The sequence below is a fragment of the Ananas comosus genome, linkage group 11 (genome assembly GCF_001540865.1).
Source record: "Ananas comosus cultivar F153 linkage group 11, ASM154086v1, whole genome shotgun sequence".
Lineage (NCBI taxonomy): Eukaryota > Viridiplantae > Streptophyta > Magnoliopsida > Poales > Bromeliaceae > Ananas > Ananas comosus.
The window spans coordinates 12,014,725-12,037,120 of record NC_033631.1 but is presented as its reverse complement, the minus strand read 5'-3'; the positions used below and the strand labels follow the sequence as shown (position 1 = coordinate 12,037,120).

The 22,396-nt window shown below is 38.6% G+C and overlaps 4 protein-coding genes across 6 annotated transcripts; 3 read left to right on the top strand and 1 right to left on the bottom strand.

Moving 5' to 3' along the window:
• LOC109717686 (probable receptor-like protein kinase At2g42960) lies at positions 3,266-9,335 on the top strand. Of its 3 annotated transcripts, none has more exons than XM_020243553.1 (9): positions 3,266-3,386; positions 3,594-3,717; positions 4,219-4,892; positions 5,389-5,493; positions 7,194-7,316; positions 7,443-7,613; positions 7,995-8,124; positions 8,431-8,640; positions 8,822-9,335. In XM_020243553.1, the coding sequence occupies exons 3-9, from the start codon at positions 4,237-4,239 to the stop codon at positions 8,951-8,953; spliced, it is 1,527 nt and encodes a 508-aa protein (XP_020099142.1). In that variant the 5' UTR covers positions 3,266-3,386; positions 3,594-3,717; positions 4,219-4,236; the 3' UTR covers positions 8,954-9,335. The 3 variants fall into 3 exon arrangements, with proteins under 3 accessions (XP_020099142.1, XP_020099145.1, XP_020099143.1); XM_020243556.1 differs by having other exon boundaries at positions 3,386-3,474; XM_020243554.1 differs by lacking the exon at positions 3,266-3,386 and having other exon boundaries at positions 3,481-3,717.
• Positions 11,472-13,019, top strand: LOC109717765 (probable F-box protein At4g22030). The gene is made up of 2 exons (XM_020243663.1): positions 11,472-12,060; positions 12,208-13,019. The coding sequence occupies exons 1-2, from the start codon at positions 11,495-11,497 to the stop codon at positions 12,854-12,856; spliced, it is 1,215 nt and encodes a 404-aa protein (XP_020099252.1). The 5' UTR covers positions 11,472-11,494; the 3' UTR covers positions 12,857-13,019.
• On the top strand, positions 15,410-17,277 carry LOC109717194. The gene is made up of 3 exons (XM_020242866.1): positions 15,410-15,440; positions 16,177-16,500; positions 17,033-17,277. The coding sequence occupies exons 1-3, from the start codon at positions 15,410-15,412 to the stop codon at positions 17,146-17,148; spliced, it is 471 nt and encodes a 156-aa protein (XP_020098455.1). The 3' UTR covers positions 17,149-17,277.
• On the bottom strand, positions 18,581-21,504 carry LOC109717443 (RGG repeats nuclear RNA binding protein A-like). The gene is made up of 6 exons (XM_020243240.1): positions 21,078-21,504; positions 20,472-20,853; positions 20,227-20,374; positions 19,743-19,901; positions 19,580-19,639; positions 18,581-19,027 (listed from the first exon to the last, which is right to left on the bottom strand). Exons 1-6 carry the CDS (start codon positions 21,271-21,273, stop codon positions 18,848-18,850), a joined length of 1,125 nt encoding a protein of 374 aa, XP_020098829.1. The 5' UTR covers positions 21,274-21,504; the 3' UTR covers positions 18,581-18,847.

Sequence of the window (22,396 nt, the reverse complement as noted above, 5' to 3'; positions counted from 1 at the left end):
TGTAGTTCCTTATTTTGTGATTCAGAATTTCAGTTATATGTAGAAAAGCTATTATGTAGAGAAGACTTATTAATGTTTTGCTATACACCGTGCAACCCACGTGCGAACAGCGCTCTGTATAACATCTTGAATCGTAAACAGCAGTCCAAGCACAGCTTCACCACAAACAATCTATGAAAAGCGTGGGACTCTCGAACCAGTACGCCACAGATCACGTGCAGGGTGTGTTTGGTCACTTTTTGATGCACTGTCTTCGTTCATATGGGGTTTGTTGATTTGTTGGGCAAGATGGAGTGATTTTCCATGTCGTTGTTAGTTACTTGCAGCATCAGGAGAATGTAGTTACTCATACATGCATAGTAAAGAATCGACGAAGAGATGGACCTAATAGAAACGACCTAATAGAAAATGAGTTAAAGAATAATCTCAGCATTTGTGCTACATGTAGAGTGAATATAAGATGAACAGTATTACCAATGTCTCTAACGCAAATAGCAAAAGGTTTGATTGTTGGTACCCGAAGTTTCAAATTTGAATTCTAGTTGATTCATATTTATAGTTAAGCTTATTTCTAAAAAATAAACGAAGCGAATAGAATACTATCTTTCTCTCGGAAAAAAGATAAACAGTATTATGTGCATTGTGTAAAACCAAAAAAAAAAAAAAGATAACAATAAACCGAAGTATTCGTCATAAAATAGTAAGCAAATAATCCTATGATACAATTAGGATAACACGGGGAAGAGAAAATAATAATGAGCGCGTTGTGACTTGTGAACTGTGGAGTGGTGTTTTACCTGAGACATTGGAATCGGACACGTGGCAGCTGAGTGGCAGGTGATGCGGTGGGGGTGGGAGAGTGGCGCACCCAATCGCGACCGTGTATGTTGTCCCCGGGACCTTCTTGGGTGCACCCGGTGTTTACTGCCTGGGCACGGCCTAAGGAATTGGCCGTGAGCCACGGCCCAAGCCCACGGCCCGTTAGGCCCAAAGACCGACCCGCAATGAGGCGGGTTGGGGCCTGATTTGGGTCCACATAATGAGGAGAAACTTTTGCCCGCACCTGGTGCAACTGTATGCCTCATGCACCGTAGATAATTTTTGATGATCAGTATTTCTAAAGTTAAAATTCAATATGATAAATATATACCATCTAAAGAACGCATGGATAAAGTGGTTATAAGATTTGCAAATTTATTACCAAGACATTATGAAATTCTCAATGATGAACAGGGAAGAAATAGATATTCAAAATGTATCATTTCTCATGTGTAGGCATTTTGAATGTTATAAAACACACATGTATTATGAATTTCCGATGGTGTAATATATGAGATAAATTCAAACACCTGGCGCATCGGATAATACATCCATAACGGGGGACCGAATGCGTTCGGACATGATGAGGCCCGGCCCTCACCTCAGAACGTCTAATTAAGAGCAATATAATAATCTAAAGTTAACAATTTTATACTTCTGCTAAGATAACAATATTTAGTTGGTATTAATAACGAGTAGAAAATTTCGTCACTTATAAGCAGCGAAATTGTCCCGTGTACAAAAATATAATGGGGTCCAGTGTAAAAGAGCCTTGAAAGAGAGCAGGGAAGTACAAGTATCAGGATCATTTGTTTAAATTAATGCAACTTGGTCCTACCATTTTAGGATTAAGATAACATAAACACTGCAATTACTGATAGATTAATCAATGGTAATATTTCTAATCCAAATCGTAACTATTGCCTATTGCTGTAGTAACAACATGACAGGGTCAGAATAGTCAACATCTAGACCTATGCCTCTGACATTTTGTTTTCAAATCCCAAATTTGAAGCTCGAGTAACATCATTATGACACTTGCATAGATGAGATTACTTTAATAAGATGATAAGGAGGGTGAAATTTGAAAAGGTTATTATTTTCTATAAGGTGGGTGATGCCATTGAAATAGCAAGTTTTACCATTGGCCGAAAAAATACATGTTAATTTTAATTATTATTTACTAAATAAATTTAACGATTAGTATCATCAGTACTCTTTTTATAAGATGATATATTTTCTATCATTTAAATATATAATACTACAAATGTAATGAGCACTTAAATCAAATATATAATATATAGTTTTAATGAAGAATGTTATAGGCGGTTGTCATAAATTTATGTACAATAAAGTGCAAGATTGTAAACTCGAGAAAAATAAAAGAATACATTGTAATAGAGAAAATATACTTTACTAGGTCAAAACAACATTGGGCCTTTTTTTCTTAAATTAAAGAAGCAAACTTTAGTTATGTATTTATTATGTAACATGTTAGTTTATTTTGGTTGATTTTAACTTCACATTATATTCAATGCCCATCTAATTTTTGCAGCTAATGATCTCAGCATAGCTCCTTAAATAGCTATTTAGTGGCCCACCACTGTGAATTTGCTAAAATAGCCGTTGGAGGGGCAAAATAGTCTTTTCAAAAACCAAAAAAAGTGTCACCTCCTCCCTGTGGCCCAAAGCGAAGGGTAAAACGGTAAATAAACTTGCACTGGCCAGCAGGCAAGCTAGATTTGGCGAAATTATTGGGTGCAATCCTGTTTCAGATAAATTATTGTGTGTTCCCGGTGCACTGTACACCATATTTTTTTAAAAAAAAATCTAAAATAAAAATTTAAATCCATTGAATAAATAATATTATAGATGTTGAACACTGATAGTTTCCATGATGGTCTAATTAGTGCACGAAAGTAAGTGTGTAAAACTTAAGAATATATATATATATTTTTTAATATTCATGGACATTTTGAATGTTATATATTATTACTAATATATGATGCAGTGTATGGTGCATCAGGTGCATGCAATAACTTTTTTTTTTCTGAGTTTTCTCCCTCCTGTATTTTTTTTCTCTATTACACATTTACACTATAATAATAATATATTATAATATTATGTTATTTCAATTTCAATAATTTTCCTTATTTTTATCTTACCAAACTTTAATGCAAACCCTGCCACTTTCTCTTGCTTTCCCTTTACTATTCCCTTCCCATCTCCCCTCTCTCTCTCTCTCTCTCTCTCTCTCTAAAAAAAGCTTCCATAGCTACATTGCAAACAAAGCTTCTCCTTTTCTCTGGATGCTTTCATGTTCACACACTCCTCTCTCTCTCTCTCTCTCTCTCTCTCTCTCTCTCTCTCTCTATTACACACACACACACAATATTTAGTAATTTCTTTCAAAAATACCTAGCTCTCTTATTAAGAAGTATCTCTATTACACACACACACCCACACACACACACAAACATACACACCAACATAGATAGGAGAAGTTACACACCAACCATTTTCCACCAAACCATCTCTTTCCCCTCCCACTCCCAACTCTCTCAGAGGTAGATGGAAGTGATCCATCTTTTTCTTAATTTGTTCTCAAGTAGTTTTCTTTCTCTGGATATCCATCTATGAGCTGCTCCCTCTCTGGTTTTGTTCCCCTTTCAATATTGGTTCTCATTGTTTTGGCCCCGCATTTGGGCTAAATCCCTCATTAAAAATCCACTCTTGCTGTGATTTTGCTCATCTGGGTTCTCTCCATTCTGCAGATATTGGTCAGTTTGAGGCTTAAATGGCTTAAAAGATTGATTTTTGGAGGAACCCATTCAGTACTGCTCCTGGTTCCTTTCTTCCTAGAGTGGAAGATCCAACAGGTCACTTAAACCCCAAAAGGTGAGCACTTTTTCTTTTCATTTTATATACATATATATAGAGAGAGATAGGCCTCTGAGTTTGTAATTAATGTGGGGTTATACGGAGAAGAGATGAAAGTGGGTTGATTTTCCTCTTTTCAATTTGGGCGCTTTATTAGTGTGGTCTCTCATTATTGTGGGATAATTATGAATTAATTTGTTGTTTTGCGGTGCCCTTTTGATCTTCTTGTCATTTGCATTTAGTGAAGAGTATGTATCAATTGTTGCTTCCCTTTTGCCCATTAAATACCTCACACAAGAAACTTCTGTCTCTTATGCCTTATGAAGAGCATGTATTTATGATGGAAATGGCATGTTCTTATTCATTTATGTCTCATTTATTCTTAAACCAATTTGAGCTCTAAAATTTTCTCTTTGATCTATTCAAATCATGTTTTCTACATGCGAATTGATGTCGCAATGTTCAACTCGTCATTCTCGTCGCCTGTGATGATGATTCTGCTCTATTTCTCAATCCCAGAAGAAGAAAAGAGAAAAAATGTCGTCCGGTGAATCTCTTCATGCGGAACTATCGACCAAGATGCCACCTTTTGGCCTGAGACTGTGGGTCGTGATCGGCATTAGCGTGTGCATGCTAATCGTATTCATCCTTTGTTTCCTTTGCATTTGGGCAACATTCAGAAAGAAAAAAACAAGGGCCTACGACACCTTTCCTATCTCTCAAATCCCAGATGTCTCCAAGGAAATTGCGGTGGATCGGGTCGGTTCCAACGGTCTTAACCGCAACGTCCACGAAAACCAAGGCCATTTCCTCACCTTACAGGACAAATACAGTGATAAGCATTCGGGTAAAATGTTGGCGCACTTGGCGAGGAGTAAATCGAGTGATGCAGATAATTTGAGCCAATGCAGCTCGGTCTACCACATCGACCAGGCCGGGAGTTCGCATTCGGGGGATGAGGGAGGATCAGGGCCTGCGAGATCGCACCCAATTGTGTCAGCATCTCCTCTAGTAGGTCTACCCGAATTCTCGCATTTGGGATGGGGACATTGGTTCACTTTAAGAGATCTGGAGAACGCCACTAATCGGTTTTCGAAGGAGAATGTTATTGGAGAGGGCGGATATGGAGTTGTTTATCGGGGCAAGTTGATAAATGGAACAGAGGTTGCAGTGAAGAAGCTTCTTAACAATCTGTAAGCATTGTTCTATCTAATGCTCGTCAAATTTCGATAAATAATTCAATTCTTTTAGAAATGCCTCTTAAAATGTATGTATAATCCCTGCAGTATCTGATATCGTGACTTAATCCCCTAACCTCATTCATGTAAAACACTGTATACCTTGATCTCTCTCACATATTTCAGTTCCATCCCTCACAAGAAAACTGTGCCTTTTTTTAAAACCTATAAAATGGCAATTTTAACCCTTCTGCGAAGTGATTGCCTTGATTCGGTGTGCTTGAAAGAGGGCTAAAAGGTTATTTTCTAAGAAAAGGTTACATTTTGTTAGTTTTTCTTATTCGTCCAGGGATGGGGTTGCAGTATGTGAGAACATTTAAAGATTCAAGTGTTTAAGTTCGCAATATCGGGATAGTACAGGAGCTACCCATGCATTTTACCTTAAATATTTTTGCTTACGCATCTGATATCGATTGCATACTGGAAACCATGCTGTTTATTCGTACTGCAGGGGCCAGGCAGAAAAGGAATTTAGAGTGGAGGTTGAAGCAATCGGCCATGTCAGACATAAGAATCTGGTGCGGCTTTTGGGTTATTGCGTAGAAGGGATACATAGGTTAAGTCTTGTTCCGATTAACTTTGGCCTGCTACTTTTTTTTTTTTTTTTTTTTTTGCCTTTTTATTATTTAATTTGTTCGCATCATGATGACTCACAACTAGTAGTTTACATCCCCCTAATGCAGTAGTTGCCACAACTTACTAGCTACAACTAAATACAAGTTTATTATTACATGGATCCATGAAGTTTGCTGTCCAAGGCTCTTTAACTGGTAACAAACTTTTAACTAGTATCATTTAAGTATCCTAATATCACAATTTCACAATGCCACACGAGGGTGACGATGAGGCTACAAACTGACGATTCTTGTAACTGTTTAAATGATCGTAACAACAAGAAAAACGCTTACGAAGCGATGATGGTTGTTTCCTACTTCCTGCATCTAGTGTTTGAGCAGGTATATCTAGCTACTATCGCCAATATGTTTTACCTAATATCACTAATATGTTTTACCTAGAAATTAATAGCCTACCAACTACCATAAAGCTATATTAATAACATTTCAGTTTTGCAATTCCAATCTAGGTTCCAATTATATCAGAGATGAATGTGGTTGGTATATATATATCTGCCCAAAAATATCATTATGACAAAGGCAAAGATATCAGAATGCAGCTAACGGAAAGAGTGAGCTATTTTATATTAGAATTACTATCTTATAGTTGCCCTTCTATCATGTGATAGACTCGCTTGTATTAGCCTTATTCTACTAGCAATCTAGTGTTAGGGCCTTTGATTTAGAGCAATTGATCATGTGAGTAAGAGAAAAATTAGAAGCTGCGAAAAAAGAAATCTTGGTAAAGGATCGTAAACATGATTTTATTTCAATTGTTGTACGAATGACATGACAGATTCTTGTATAATTTACTCGGATTACAACACATGAAATTGACCTGTTTCTCCATTGACTCCAATCAGGACTCTCATCAAAGATGAAACACGTTCCAACTATGGTCTATTTTTCACCGGTATTCAGACATTATAATGCTGTAACTGAATTGTTGCTCCTCGATTGACTCCGTATTTTCTGTCTTAATTGACCAATGAATATCGCCTTTTAATTATTTAACCCAACTGTCCTGCATCCTCCAAATCTGTTATTCTTGTAACTGCGAGCAAAATAAAAGCACAGGACAAAATATTGGCGTCATAAACGTACGCTCCAGCATATATTATGCTCTAAGGATTTGAAGACTTGAAGTAGAAAATCATTACTTGGATCGCTTGATAAGTAAACCGAAAAGTTCAAGTAAGTACGAAGTACTTAGCTGTTTTTCTAGAGGCGATATAGACTCTTTAACATTTCAATAGATCGTACGTAAGAATTGAAACATATCGAGCTACTTATTCTCGTCTTTACTTAGAAGCATTATGGAAAATGCTTATTCCCTTCTTTGTTAACCACCGACCTTTTTGGTCATTTTTACTCAAACTCTAAATATCACTATCTTTCTAATATGATCATAATCGAACGCCAAACTCGTCCTCTTTAGAACATAAAACTGCTGAAAATCTTCCCAAAGTTATCTGTTGCAAACAAGCAACAGGCCTTTCCTCTTCTTTGGATCCATTTTTCTGTAGTTATTGTTAATCAGTTTTTTTGCCTTAACTAGTCCCTGTTATTTGCTAAAGTGTCTTGTAATATCTAATTTAATGATCAAGTTTTGTGCTACTTCACCATGCTCACCATATTATAGGATGCTCGTGTATGAGTATGTGAACAACGGGAACTTAGAGCAGTGGCTTCACGGTGCTATGCGCCAGCATGGCATTCTTACCTGGGAAGCACGCATGAAGATTATCCTGGGCACTGCAAAAGCGTAAAACTTCTCAGCTATTAATCATTACTTTTACTATCATTTACCTTATTTCAATTTTGTGAGCACTGATGTAATACTTCGGCAACTATTGAAAGCTTGCTAATTTGTGCCCCTCCGATGTTCCAGCCTTGCTTATTTGCATGAAGCAATAGAGCCGAAAGTTGTGCACCGAGATATTAAATCAAGCAATATCTTAATAGATGATGAATTTAACGGCAAACTCTCTGATTTTGGATTGGCGAAACTTCTCGGTGCGGGCAAAAGCCATATTACGACCAGAGTAATGGGAACATTTGGGTACGACTACCTTTTTCTCTTTCTTTTAGACTCCTCGCTTGCTACTTACCACTTATTTTGATTTGTGTCATAAAGAACCGCCATTTATTCCCTGCAAAATCATTTACTTATATATATGCCCTTGTGAAATCTGAAATTTCATATACACCCTTTTACAGTGCAATTTCTTGTTCAATTACCCATATTTTTCTTTTTTCCCTTTCTAAAGAAGGGCATATGTGAAATTGCAAGGACCATTTGTAAGAAGCTAAATTTTTGGATACCATATACGAAAGTTCAGATTTTGCAGGCAATAATGTACACGGACAATCTTACGGCAGTACATAACTAAATATATTGAAAGATGCTAAACGCGTAATCTGATTCTTTGCTGTCGTTTAGGTACGTGGCACCTGAATACGCCAATACTGGGTTGCTGAATGAGAAGAGCGATGTATACAGTTTTGGAGTGCTTTTGTTGGAAGCTGTGACAGGTCGAGATCCTGTAGACTACGCTCGCCCAGCTAATGAGGTATAGTTTGCTAACTTAATATACGATGCAGGAATTTAACGGTGATGTTTTCAATACATAAGTTCTTCTTCTAAGTTGCAACAACCAATTTTAAGATAGATTGTTTACAAATGCACGCACTTATAATATGCTAAAAGAAGTGTAAATGCTTTTACCTTTCGCTTGTTCCTTTCCTAGTGTTTGATGAACATTTCGAACCTTTAACTTTCCTTTCATTGCTGCAGCATATACATCGTTATCTACTCGCATGCGAGGGTTTCTTTAGTTAGCTCCCTCTATTTATACTTGTATAGTATCGATCTCCAGGTCCATCTTGTCGAGTGGCTTAAAGTAATGGTCGCTAATAGGAGAGCTGAGGAGGTAGTTGACCCAAACTTGGAAGTTAAACCAGCAACGCGGGCCCTCAAGCGCGCACTTCTGGTTGCACTGAGATGTGTGGACCCCGATTCCGATAAAAGGCCTAAGATGGGCCAGGTTGTTCGCATGCTCGAAGCAGAGGAAGTCCCCTTCCGCGAGGTCGCGCCCTCTTATCCAAAAACTCTTTTTTCCTTCTATTATTAATTGCTATTTGATTGAAATGACCTTTTAAAATGGACGCATACTATTTCATTTTGCATAACTAACCTGTACTGAGAAAAAGTTGATTATTTTGACAAAACTCTTCTACTCTGACATATGATCTCATCCTTGCATGAAGGATCGGAGAAGCCGGAGAACTCACATGAACAGTATGGAGGTCGACTCCGTCCGAGAGAATGCGAGCTTGAGTGACGCGGAAAACGGAGTCGCTGTGGCAGATGCTAGATCTTCCGCACGGTTTCAGTCGTAAGCGGATTGATTTGCGACAAAAATGAGATCAAAAATCGTTTTTTTTTTTCTCTTAATCCTGCTAACAAGAGGAAGGGAAACTTCTATTGACCGCGCGCGGCTACAAGTAGATGAGGAGATACATTTTCTGCAGCATCATCATCCTCTTGGAACTTCAATCTAGTATTTATTTATTTATTTTTAGTTGCTTCTTTTTTGTTTCAGCCTTTGTTGTACAGGTATCTGATTTTAAGTTCATATTTTTCATATACCTATTTCATTTGGGTACCATAATGGCCACCATTAATGTGATCCTCTCTTGCTAGTTTTGCTTTTTAAGTTGTAATGACATGTTTTATTTAAATGATTGGTAGTTATTTGTTATGCTCTTTTGAGCCACCATACATGATGTTGAATTTTAATTTTTTAAATTTGAAATATGGATTTAAAATTGTTTTAAATAACTGTTTTATTTGGTGCAAATAGTCATTTTTTTTACCTCTAGCAGATGACGTAAAAAGAAAAATACCAATAAAGCAAAAGAATATTAAACATTTAGTTAACTAAAAATTGAAGGAAAATACAAAAAAAAAAGAGTAGAAAAAGCACTATCTATTAATAGTAATAGTGATATTAATTACTGTAATATAGTATATCTCAGAAGTGAAATAAAATGAAACCAACGTATACTATACATGAGAAATACTCCAAATTAAGCACTTCATTGTAATTCCACGGGGAAGTATAAAAACTAGTACAATTTAATTACAAAAAATATGAGTTTAAAACTAGTAAAAAACAATGGACACGAAAAAATCATGTGAACGCATGACTCCATCTGCGGTCAACTTTTGAAGAAGTTCCCTTTTTTTTTCTTTTTTGGCGAATTCGAAAGTCCAAAATTTTCTTCATCAACTATTTTGGGCCCCTTCAAGTTAATCAAATTGCTCAGTGCTCCGATGGCTTATATAATCTATACGTACGTGCTTTTCATGTGTTCACGTGCGAATTTTATATTTTTATGCACATTTGTGAAATGTTCTTTTGACCGGTCTACGGCGCTACGCGCACAAAAATATAGAAAAAAATAAAAAACAAAAGAAAAAATTACTGTTGAGTCAACGCTACAATATGCCCTTCGTTTGACTCTCTCTCTCTCTCTCTCTCTCTCACTCACTCTCTCTTTTTTTGTTTTTTACTTTTTTTTTTTTTTTTGTGGAAGCCATACATAGAAACCAATTGATCACTACCCTTGTTGATAGTGTTTTTGAGATACTTTTTGGAGGACAAAAATTCTATGGGCACCGGCCCCAAATACTTAGTTTGGGGCCGGTGGTGGATGGGCGCTGCATGGCACCGGCGCCACGCGGCGCCCCATCCACCACTGCTCTCCCAATATGGGGGAGCACGGGAATTTCTGGGTGCATCTGGTGCATCTATACCAAGTGCACCATAATTATAATTTTTTTAATTTTTTAAATTTGAAATATGGATTTAAAATTGTTTTAAATAACTGTTTTATTTGGTGCAAATAGTCATTTTTTTTACCTCTAGCAGATGACGTAAAAAGAAAAATACCAATAAAGCAAAAGAATATTAAACATTTAGTTAACTAAAAATTGAAGGAANTTTTTTTTCGAAACCAAATAGAGTTTAAAATTTTAATTTCTACGTGATAACTCCTAAAAAAATAAATAAATTATTACATAAAATTGTAATTTAAAAAATAAAAATTAAAAATTAAGTTTATGGTGTACCTGGTATAGATGCACCAGGTGCACCCAAAAGTTGTACTGCTCTCCCCAATTGGGAGAGCAGTGGTAGACGGGCGCCGCGTGGCGCCTGTGCCATGCGGCGCCCATCGGGGACCGGCCCCAAACTAAGTGATTTGGGGCCGGTGCCCATAGAATTTTTGTCCTTTCTGGGGGTTATTAATGAGTCGGATGAGTGGTTATTGATGTATTGACATTTTTTTTTTAAGAAAAATATACTCTATGTCGTAGAAAATATATTTTTCACTTAACAAACTCTCTCACGGGATATAAATCTTTACAAATTGTACACAAATAAACGTATTAGATCGAAAGCGAATGCAAATCCAAACCCTATAAGATACAAAGTCTAACTCATTTTCAGAAACGAACACAAACTTTCTAATGGGTTTTTGTCTTTTTGGATCAGGTTGTTGGCTTATTGGGCTTTAATATTAACATCAATCATTACTTATTCTAAACTCGAGCTCACATGGATCATGGATGGTAAAGCCATGTGTTGGTTATAAACCTGACCCAATAATTAATTGCATGCGCATCAAAACCCGTTACACAAATGTTAAAATAACTAAAATAAAGTTAAAAAATTGAAATAAAATGAGTGGATTTTACTCATTTTGACGAAAAGTACTTTTGGTCAACACTATCCCACCCCACCTACCCCAAAGATTCCAACAGCCTCTAAAACAATACGTAAAACATGTGTATATATATATATATATATATATATGTATGTACATTTGTGTGCACCTCAATTCAAAACGCCAAAACCATAAAAAGAAGGGGAAAAAATGGCTTCTTTGCAAAGCCAAAATCTCTTCCTAAAGCCAGTTGTGATCAAAAGCACTAGGGCTAATCTTAATTTCCCCAGTAATATTCCAAAAGCAGGTCATGTATCAATTCCTAACACTGCTACAATTGCACAAAAAATGAGCAGTAACGTAGTGGATGGCTCCGGCGCCTACGTCCGTCACCTCTACGCCGCCGCCGAGGCGGCCGCCGACCGCGCGGAGATGCATGCAATCATCGGCCAGCAGCGCGACAACTGGAACCACCTCCTCCTCAGCTCCATCAACTCCATGAACCTCTCGGCGGTGGTCATGGCCGGTGTCTGCGCCGCACGGCCTGAGCAGTTCTTGGCGTTCAAGGTCTCCGCCGCGCTTCTGTACGCCGCCGCCGCTGCGATGATGGCGGCCGTCAACACGGTCCAGCCGTCGCAGCTGGCGGAGGAGCAGCGGAGCGCCGTGCGGCTGTTCCGCCAGCTCGAGAGGTCGGTTTATACGGAGTTGGCCGTCGGTGATCCGCCGGAGGAGGACGACGTGAAGGAGGCGATCGCGAGAGTTTTAGCCCTCGACAGGTGCAGAAACTGTTACATATATTTTAAGTCAGATCGAACTTTTAGATAACATGATATTAGAACCGCGGGATACTATATATCTTTTTTCAAAAACATTTATGCTACCAGAGTACGGTGTTTTAACATTTCGTCATACGATAACAACAGGGCGTATCCACTCTCGCTGATGCCCGGAATGCTCGACAAGTTCCCGAAAAAGGTCGAGCCGACGACATGGTGGCCGCGCATCAACCGCCGCCGTGAAAAGCAACTTGAAACTGCGACCGGAGAAGCTGCAGGCGCCAACGGGTGGAGCAAAGAGCTCGAAGAAGAGATGAAGGGAGTGCTCCAAGTGCTCAGGAAAAAAGACGAAGAGCAATACATTACGGTCGGAAAATTGGCGTTAGGCGTGAGCCGAGCACTTGCGGCCCTCGGGCCGTGGCCGGGGCTTGTCGCGGCGGTCGGGGGCGCGCTCGCGGCGGTGACGAACGCCGCAGAGCACGGGGGGCAGGTGGGGATGCTGTTCGAGCTGTTCCGCAACCTGGCGGGGTACTACCGGCAGCTGGAAGAGGCGATCGAGGCGAACCTGGCAGAGCGGGACGCTGCGCGGAGGGACAACGGGGAGCTGTTCGAGACGCAGATGGCGCTGCGGCTCGGACGGAGCCCCACGGAGCTCAAGGAGTTCGCGGCGCATGTGAGGACGGCCAAAGAGACATCTTCGTCATCATTGTTGTCGTCGTCATCGCCACCGCCGCCGCGGGGGGAAGAGGAGGAAGGAAATGGTGGTGGTGAAGAGTTTGCCGGGAAGCTATTCTAGCTGAAGAAGAAAACTATGTCTATGCTGCAATCGTAACATCGCATATAAAAAATGTTGGAATCAGAGAACAGCAAAAACTTATCAATTAAATAATCAATGTATTCAAAAATTAAAATCGGATCAAAATATTTGTGCACGTAGAAGTGTAAAATACTAAAATGTGTAGGGATTATTTCGATATTGTAAGTTAGTTTCGGCATAAGATTTTTTTTTTAAAAAAAAAGAGTGAATTTTGTTATATAGAATGACTAAGTTATCTTTTAACTATACTATGATTTATTTATTTCAGTTTAATTACTTCGAATAGAGTAAAAAGGATTATTTTTCGATAAATCATCCATAATTTTCTTTGTATTCGGTAGAATAATCAATTAAGAGTACACTTTCCCTCCAAACGTCAAATAGAGTCTGAAAACACTGCTGCAAAAAATTCACAATAAGAATATTAATTTCCCAGTATATATCTCCTAATTCTTGTTATGATCATATTGATAAAAAAAAATTAAGAGAGTTTATATAGTAAGAATAAATAAGTGCTAAGTGAGTATATAATATAGTAAACAAAATCTAAAATTAATTCCTGTTGCAATGCGAAACAATTATAAAATTTGGGATCTTAAAAGCAAAAGCTTTAATTTAAGAGGACTCGGCTTCAAATAAAAACAGTGTTAGCTAAAATTAATGCTTCCTTAACATGCATCATGTTTCTTCTAATAGCAAGTGCTATTAGCACTGAATGCCTCCTCCAACACTGTCAAATTAAATAGGAAAAACTTCAAATACCAGCCCTGCAGTTACACACTTTCTCACTTTAATATCCCGTGGTTTAAACTGTATCAATTTAGTGACATGTGGTTTCATTTTTATCTTTTTATTAACGATTCCACTAATTTTTTTCGTTAAATCAGTAACAAAGTTAAAACTAAAAATTAAGTACTAAAATGAATATTTGATAAATCTAAGTGGGGTAATATTAACGGAGAAGCTGACGAAAAGATAAAAATAAAACCACAGGACACTAACTTGATACAATTTAAACCACATAGTATTAAAGTGAGAAAGTGCCAAACCACAGAAATGGTATTTGAAGTTTACCCAATTAAATAAGCATATCTAATTCTCTATATATCCAAACGTTAATTTTTTAAAAACGGTTTAAATTGTGGTATTTTCAGCTAATGCTTTCCTTTTCCTAGAAAGCAAAACATCGATCTATTATGTATTCAATATGAATGCGGTGATGCATTCAACTAACCCCAACAATAAGTAATATGTACTTCCATTACTATAATTAAACATACGCATGAGAGTGAATATCATGGATTGACTTAATTAAGTGTATATCATGGATTGACTTAATTAACGTAACAAAAATACCAGGTCAACCATAAGTTGATCTCTCCCTTTCGTGTGCTACGACTTGAATAAAAGACTCCATTTTATTTTGTTTTTTTTTTCTTTATTGTTTACTCAGTATGATGTTTCCTTTAATACCTCTCTCTTCATGCGATGATGAATATAAAAATTACATAAATTAACTACTAAAAATTCTATGTCCGGTCATTTGGATCGTGCCATCAAACTCTTGAGATATGACCATAATCCAATGTGGACTTTTCTAAAGTCACGAATTTCAATGGTTAACAGCTCATAATATTACCTAAGAAATCGATCTCATACGCAACAGAACATTAAACATGTTATTTAATATATGAAGAAACTAATATATCATGAAATTTATCTTTCATGCGCCTGGTCCTCTAAATGTTAGATCTTTGTCGTTTTAGTTCCTAGAATTTTAGTGGTCAAGAGAGTGCGTTTCATAAGCAATATAAGTCCAAGTCGTATTTTGCTTGACCATTCGGGAGAGGTCTTTTGAATTGAAAGAAAGGGACCGTTCAAAGCTTTCGCATTAATTGTTTCGAAAATAGTTACAAAAACAACGAAGAAAAACGTTGTAAATATCTGGTTGAATCATGATTCGTCTTATTATTATGATGATCTACTCAAAAATAAAAAAGGAAATAGTGAAGTACACTGTTGCTTTTTCCCTTCTGTTTCTTCTTGATATTTGTAATAAAATAAAGAAATTGCATTTATCATGCATCTATAAATAATTTTTTTGAGTAACAAAATGAAATTTTTAAAACATTAGTTTTCATTGATCCCCGCAAGCAAAGAAACCTAAATTTTAAAAGATTAATTTACAAGGAAAAAAGTAATCGAATTCCAAAAGTTTTCATAGGAAGAAACTATCCAACTCGTTTTATATATACTTCGGAGTATTTGAAACGGAATTTAATATGCCATAATTTTGATATAGAAATCGGTGATCAGACACCAGGACAGTGACGAAACACTAGTTTTTGCAGATTTCAACTTGTTTTAAAGTCGGTGCTGTATCATCTGCTTTGCCGACTTTCAAGTTTCAACCTTATTTACAGTCGGTGGCAAAACAACTGGCTTATCCGGCTTTATCTGTATTTACTCACTTTTACGTGTCCTCGCATGCGACGTGAACATTGAAACTCCCCAAGAAGGTGATTAAGATCGATGGTTCCACTCTTTGAATCATACAAGAAGAGTAAGTAGTTGGAGAATGAATGAATTCGCTATACTTCAGAGCTTTTGCTTCGTTTATGTAAAGAAGCTTTTGTAAACTTAAATATATATAGAGTCCGGCTACTATGCTATCGGTAGCACGGAGCGCTCCGTGCTACCAAGTTGTTTTCGATGATGCGGCTTCCAAATCGACGATCGGCTCCGTTAGACTTGATCTACATTATTGAAAGTATTTGGAAACTAAATTTCAGATTTTTTTGACATCATTTGACTAGTGATCAAAAGATCTCAAAATTGACAATTTTAATGGCCGATGTGGTGTGTTTGTGAGTTTAACGGTGTAAAACAATCCAAATGCGATGAAAATTTTATAGAAAATTCTTTTCACTATTTAGAGTAAGATCAGTATATCTGATCTTGAATTTAAATCTTTTATCATCATTTTTCATGAGATTTTTATTTTCAGCCGTTCAATTTTAGACTACTTGTTTGATAGGTAAATGATATCGAAAAATTATGAAATTTAGTTTCTAAATACTTTCAATAGTGTAGATCAAGTTTAACGGAGCCGATCGTCGATTTGGAAGCTGCATCATTGAAAACAACTTGGTAGCACGGAGCGCTCCGTGCTATCGATAGTATAGTAGCCTAGTTCATATATATAACACTTTTTTCAGTAGTACTATATCATGCAACAAAAAGGACCTGCATCAAACCCGCACTTGGGCTATGCAAGCACAATTCTTTTGGGCCGTGAGTCCACGGCACATCTTGTTTGCCTTTTTCACCCCCACCCAATTGGGCTTGCCACGGAGCCCACCCCCAAAACGCCAAACCTGTTCGACGCCTCCGCCTCCCGTCTCCAGATGCTTGCGAGGGCCATGGCCGCGGCTTGCTCGCCCCGCCGCCTCCGGCCACGGGCGGCGCCGACCAACCTCGTCGGCAACGCCCTCAATCTCCGAGCAGCCGCCGCCGCCGCCGCCGCACGTGCCGAGGGAGCGGAGGGGACGCGCGTCGAGCTCGTGTGCTTCATCGACCCCGACGCCCCGCCCCCTCGGACGTAACATCTCCCGATTCCGTAGGTGCGTGCCTCTCCTCTGTTTTTTTTTTTTTTTTTTTTTTTTTTTGGCTGGAGCCCCTGTGGTGAATTTTACTGGGTTTCATCGTTGATCAATGCATACAATGTGGCCTGTTTTGTTGGGAGAACTGATCCGCAGTGTGAATGCCAAAATCAGTAGCGTCGGGTGGGTTAGGAATTGGGCGAGGCCCGAGTAATCCGCATCAAAATCTCCACTTTTGTATTGTTCTTTTGACGATCTTTCCTAGTAAGGATCGTGGAGAGGAAAGAAAAGAATGGCTTTTGATTCAAGGGCTATGATGAGAAGAGGAAGAGAATTGAGGGGGTTCTATTGGAGAATATTTGATATAAATTCTCTTTCTCAACCGGATCTTACCTTGAGTTACGTATAATCCCAACTTTTCTTTTTGTTGCTGAAGGCTAAAGAAACTGTGTTTGTTTTTCATCTGTTTCTCAATGCTAACAAATGCTAACAATGATAGTCCCTCCATTGCTACAAATTGTAAGCTAATGTATATTGATTGATTGGTGTGCAGGTTTTAAGCAACCAACACCGGGAATGATGCTTAATCAACTGCATCTTTGCTTTGTCGCAGCTCAGTTCGTGAGGACTCAAATCATCGAGCTCGGTTTGGTTAATTGGTTTGGTTGAACCTGTAGTAATATATTCTCTTCTTTATTTGGCGAGAACTTTGCCAATATTCCTCCCATTGTATTAGTGCACTGAACTTAGTTAGCGATGGCATGCATTATTATTATTGAATTAAGTTAACATTCTCCACGCTCTCTGCTCTTTTTTTTTTTTCTTTTTTAATTTAAGAACTAGAACTATGATCTTTTCTTTCGTGGGTTTCGGCTCACTCTGACTCAACTTAGCTATAACTTTGACCTGATCACTTAATCTCTTTTGTGGCTTGTAATTGACTTGCATTTGATGATAACTCTTCCAAGCTGATAGGCGAAAGAACAACAGGACTTGCATATCGTAAGAAACGAGTTTGCCTTTTTCTTTCCCCCACCCCCAAAAAAAAAGAAAAAGAAAAAGTATCCCACCATCGTAAGATTACCAATTAACAGAGTTTTCCCAATGGAAACAGGACAATCATATTTCTACCAAAATGCAACAATTAAGTTCCCACCTCAATCAATGCTTCCTAGCATTTCCTGGTTGCCCGAAAAATATACTAAAAATAATTTTTTGACTGCAAAACTTGTCAATCTGTTTAGTTGTCAAAGCCAAAGAGCTTTTCTGAAACACTTTTTTCTAAGATTTTATGAAAAACTAGTATTTCCGTAATCTAAATTTTTTATCCAAAAAGAGAAGCTTGGAAAAATTAATATTTTTCTTTTTTTTTTTTTTACAAAATAGTTTTCCTGAATTGATAGGGGGAACCAAACACCCCTGAAGCATTCCAAACAAGAGGATGTTCTTCAAAATCATCCCCTAATAATGCCATCACCAATCGCTTCAAGTCGATCTGCAATACGCTTGACTCGTGATTCAACGTACGACGACGACAATTTTTTATTTTTTTTTTTGAGAAAAAAAATAGCGCGCTACACGTTTTATTCATTGAAATGATGAATTATGCTACATAGGTGAGACAACAGCGGCTTCAGTGAGAGCGAGAAAAAGAAAAAAAGAAAAAAAGAAAAAAAACTACGAACGGGCAGACAAAGCTAAGTTCTAAGAATTCGTACTGCTTAATATCTTGAGGACTGCAAGGATGGAGTCCGGTTGGATCTTTCTAAAAATCACTCCATTTCTAGCCTCCGAAACAATCCACCAACAGACTACCAAACCGGATATCGTAGAACACGACTTCTGCCGTCCCTTCCTCGTCATCCATCTATCCCAAATCGAGGTCACATCGTCCCCTCTATCTCCAAGCTGGGCGGTCTCCATGCTCGTCACCATTAGAAATCTCGAAAAAACACACCGTACGAATAAATGGTCGACAGTTTCCTCTTCAGTTCCGCACAGCACACATGGAGTATTTCCGGTCCAACCTCTCTTACGGAGGTGACGACAACAATTGTTACTACCGTAAGAATGGTGGTAAGATGTAGAAATGGCCAAAAAATATCGAAACGAGAATAATGCATAACTAGTTAATACTCCAAACAACAATCAGACACACTAGCATCCACAATAACACGTAGCTCTGATATACATAGTTGAAGACACACGACAATAATAAAAATAAATATAAAACGGGCGACAGCACAGAGTCATTATTGTACCGATTTAATTCCTCATTGACAGACAAAACTAAAAATGGCAGTAAACGATGAGCAAGTTTTGATGACGAACAAGTTTCGATAACACCTGCTTGCTTTTTTTTTTTTTTTCACTTCCCACCGAGCGATGGAAATTGCGATTGATCTTCAATTGACGGGGCAGCAGAAGGGCCAGTGGTCCGACCAAACCCGCCTCTGAATGGGCCGCGCCCCCTCCCGCGCCCACGGCCGCCGGGACTGTAGTAGCGGTCGCCTTCAACTGGCTTTAAGAACTCATTGATGCTCAGAGACTAACAAAAAAAAAAAAGCCTTCCATCAGAAATAGTTTGAATTTTGCTTACTTGAGAAATTTGTATACCTGTCCCTGACTCTTCACACAATTTCAAGTCGCTAACTTTACATCATTTCATACAAATCCCTAGCTATAAGTTTTTCTTTCGTAAAGTCTATGATCAGCACCATTCTTAAAGTTTTTAAACACATTGTCCCTTCAGTACAGGTTTAACTTGTACAAACTTTCACATAATTGCGAAGTTCACATAGCTTCGAGTGACAGCATTCAAGTTTTGCAAGATAGTAAAGCGGAAAGCATATGAAGTCTGCAGGCATAAAAATACAAAAGGACAAGTATTCAAGTTTTGCAAGATATCGTCGCTGGGAGATGTTTACTATGGAACTTTATAAAAGAAATATCAGGGTTAAGAGATTCACGTGAGAAAATGAAAAGTTCAGGACACTTTAGAAATTATTTGGATAGTCATGGAACAGCATATAGATTTTCCTTGTTACAAAGCAAATGATCACAACACAAGACTGGGGGGAAATTATTAAAGGACTATCACCTTCTTGGCGCGTTCATCCCGCTCAGCATTTTCTTTCTTTTTCAGGTCCTTATCAGAACCCTAATAAGAAGCGAGAACAAGATGAATCATCTTTGGAATGGAGAACAAGAATTATCGCAAAACTGAGATTAAAAATCGAAAATAGATGACAAAGCAAACTTACCAACTTAATGAAGACATCAGCATTGCTCTTTTTCGTCGAGAGCTGCTGCATAGTCTGCAGGTCTTTGTCGATTTCAACCTTTCTCTCTTCAGTCTTCAGTGCAAGTAGGGCTTTCCGCTTCTCCTCCCTTATTTTCTCATATTCCTCCAAAGTCATCTCCTGTGCCATTTAATCAAGATATGGATTCAGTTTCGACTGCCACAGCTGCGCCCCTTTTTTTTAGTTGCAATCTTACCCTCTCATTAAAGTCACTTCCACAACTGTTACATAATGATTACGTGAATACGTGCGGTCAATTTGACGAAGGAACTTGACCTATCAAATGGTCCGATTACTACGCGATGAAAAGTTTAAGTACCTTGCTATAACAAGTGAATAAATTGGGGACAAAACGGGGTCTATTAACATTTCAATTAACAAGATATACCCATACGCATCCAAAGCACCAGATAAAAGCAACCGACCGAATAGAAAGATATGGCACCTTATCCTCCTGCTCCTTTTCTTCTGTCTCGTTTGCTGCACCTTCTTTGTTATCCTTATCAGCCTCTCCAGACGGCACATCGCCCTGCTCGGTCTTCTTCTCAGGCACAACACTCTTTTCGTCAGCGTGCACAGTTTCCTCAGTTTCCCTAACCATTCAAACACATCCAGTTTATCGCCTGTTAATATTAATTCACTTAGTAAATAAAAATATCAAATTTACGACAGAGTGGGATTGATATTAACTGAGCAATGGTCTCGTCAGTAAAAGTTCCCCAGTTGCCGCGGCCTGCGCCCTCGCGCTTCATCTCATATCCATGCGCAGTGCCGCTGTGGCGCTCATACGTCCTGCGCGGCGGCCTGTCAGAGAACTCTCCGGCTTCGCCGTTCCGATACCCACCACGGCGGGCACCGCGGAAAGGCTGACGCGGCCCGCGGTCTTCTTTATTGCCATCGCCACCTTCTCCGCCTCCTGCTGCAGCAGCATCATATCCTCCAGAAAAGCCATTGGCATTTCCATTCCCAAAATCTCGGCTTTGGCCGACTCCAAAACCCCGGCCGCCACCTCGGCCGCGTCCTCGACCGGCCCCGCCTCGTGCCGGCCCGGTGTTACTCCGAGCTTCTCTCACTACCGATTACACAAATAAACAAATCCCAAAGAAATATAGTTCTATTACCATTTTAAAAAGGCTACTCTCATGGGCCAAATTATATCCTAAGATAGATGATTCCATATAGAATATAAAATTAGATCGTATACGCACAAAACTCCAAATTGGACGGAACAATAGAATAGATTCATTGTAATAGAAGAGCAACGAAACGAATCAAAACTAATCGAAACCAACTCACCAGCTTGAGCCGGAGGGAGAGGCTTGGAGGGGAGCTTCGCCGCAGCGGGCGCCGCCGCCGCCGCCGCCGCCGCGGGCTTCTTCGCGGCGCCCTTCTGCTGCTGCGATGCGATCTTCTGCTGCTGCGCGGCGATGAGCTGCGACGGGTCGTCGTTGTCGTCGTCGCCGAGGATGTCGAAGGGGTTCGCGGTCGCCATCTCCGCGGAGAGGCCCTAGCTCTGCGAGCTTCGTGCGGCGCGTAGGGTTAGGATACCACTAGAAGAGCTTCCTCCGCGGTTCGATCGCCATGGGAGCGGGGAATCGGGGGCGAAATGGAGTGATGCGGAGGGGAAAAAGCTAGGGTTTTGAAGCGGCGGGGAGAAGAAAGAGGGAGGAGGAGATGAGCGGAAAAACCCTAGCCGCACTCGTGGGCGAGTCAATCCAACGAAGACCTAATCACTTCCTCGACGTATGATAATTTTTTTTTTTAATTTCTATTATACGTGAAATTACGAAACTGTTGTTCACTGTAGGAGTAATTTACGTAGAGCCATCGCTGGCTTGGGTGAAATGTTCTATACATTGGCGCGTGGATGGAGGAGGGCATTTTGGTCATGCAAATTTTCGGGGCCTCGATATCTGTAGAGGGTGTCGGGGCCGAATCTACAACCGTGAAGTGGAGATTGGACGGTTGAGATTATCCATCCCTAAATTATATTAGGGGCCTGATTGGCAAACCTCCTAATGACCATATTACTTTATGTTTTTTTAAAAAAAACTATTTATAATTGGTTTGTTTAAAGGTCCAATAAAATTAAATAAAATATTTTATAATATAAATTTTACTGAATAATTTTGGAATAAAATTAAAAAACTAATTAAACCTCTTTAAAAAATTATTCTATTCTTTGCCACTTCCCCAACCCTCCCTCTACCTTTCCTCAGCCATTCCTTTCCATCCTCTTTATTGCTTCTCAATTGAATCAACTAAAATTACAATCAAATCAATTGTAGTTCCAACTATGAAACATTAATATTTTTTTTCCTACATATGAAACAATCTAATCATCTCATATATATATATAAAGGGACAAAATTTTATAAAAGCACTTTTCAATAATATACGATAAAGTAAATTATTTATAATTGTAACATTTTTTACTATAATATATATATATAATTTTAATTAATATATTGCATTTATTTATAATTAAAATCAATAAAATGGCTTCTTAGAGAACTTGGAATAGATATTTTTCTTATTGTACTGTAGTCATATGTTGACAGCCACATAGAAAGTTATTGTAATAATCATTTTGTTGGAGCATAAATTTAACTTTT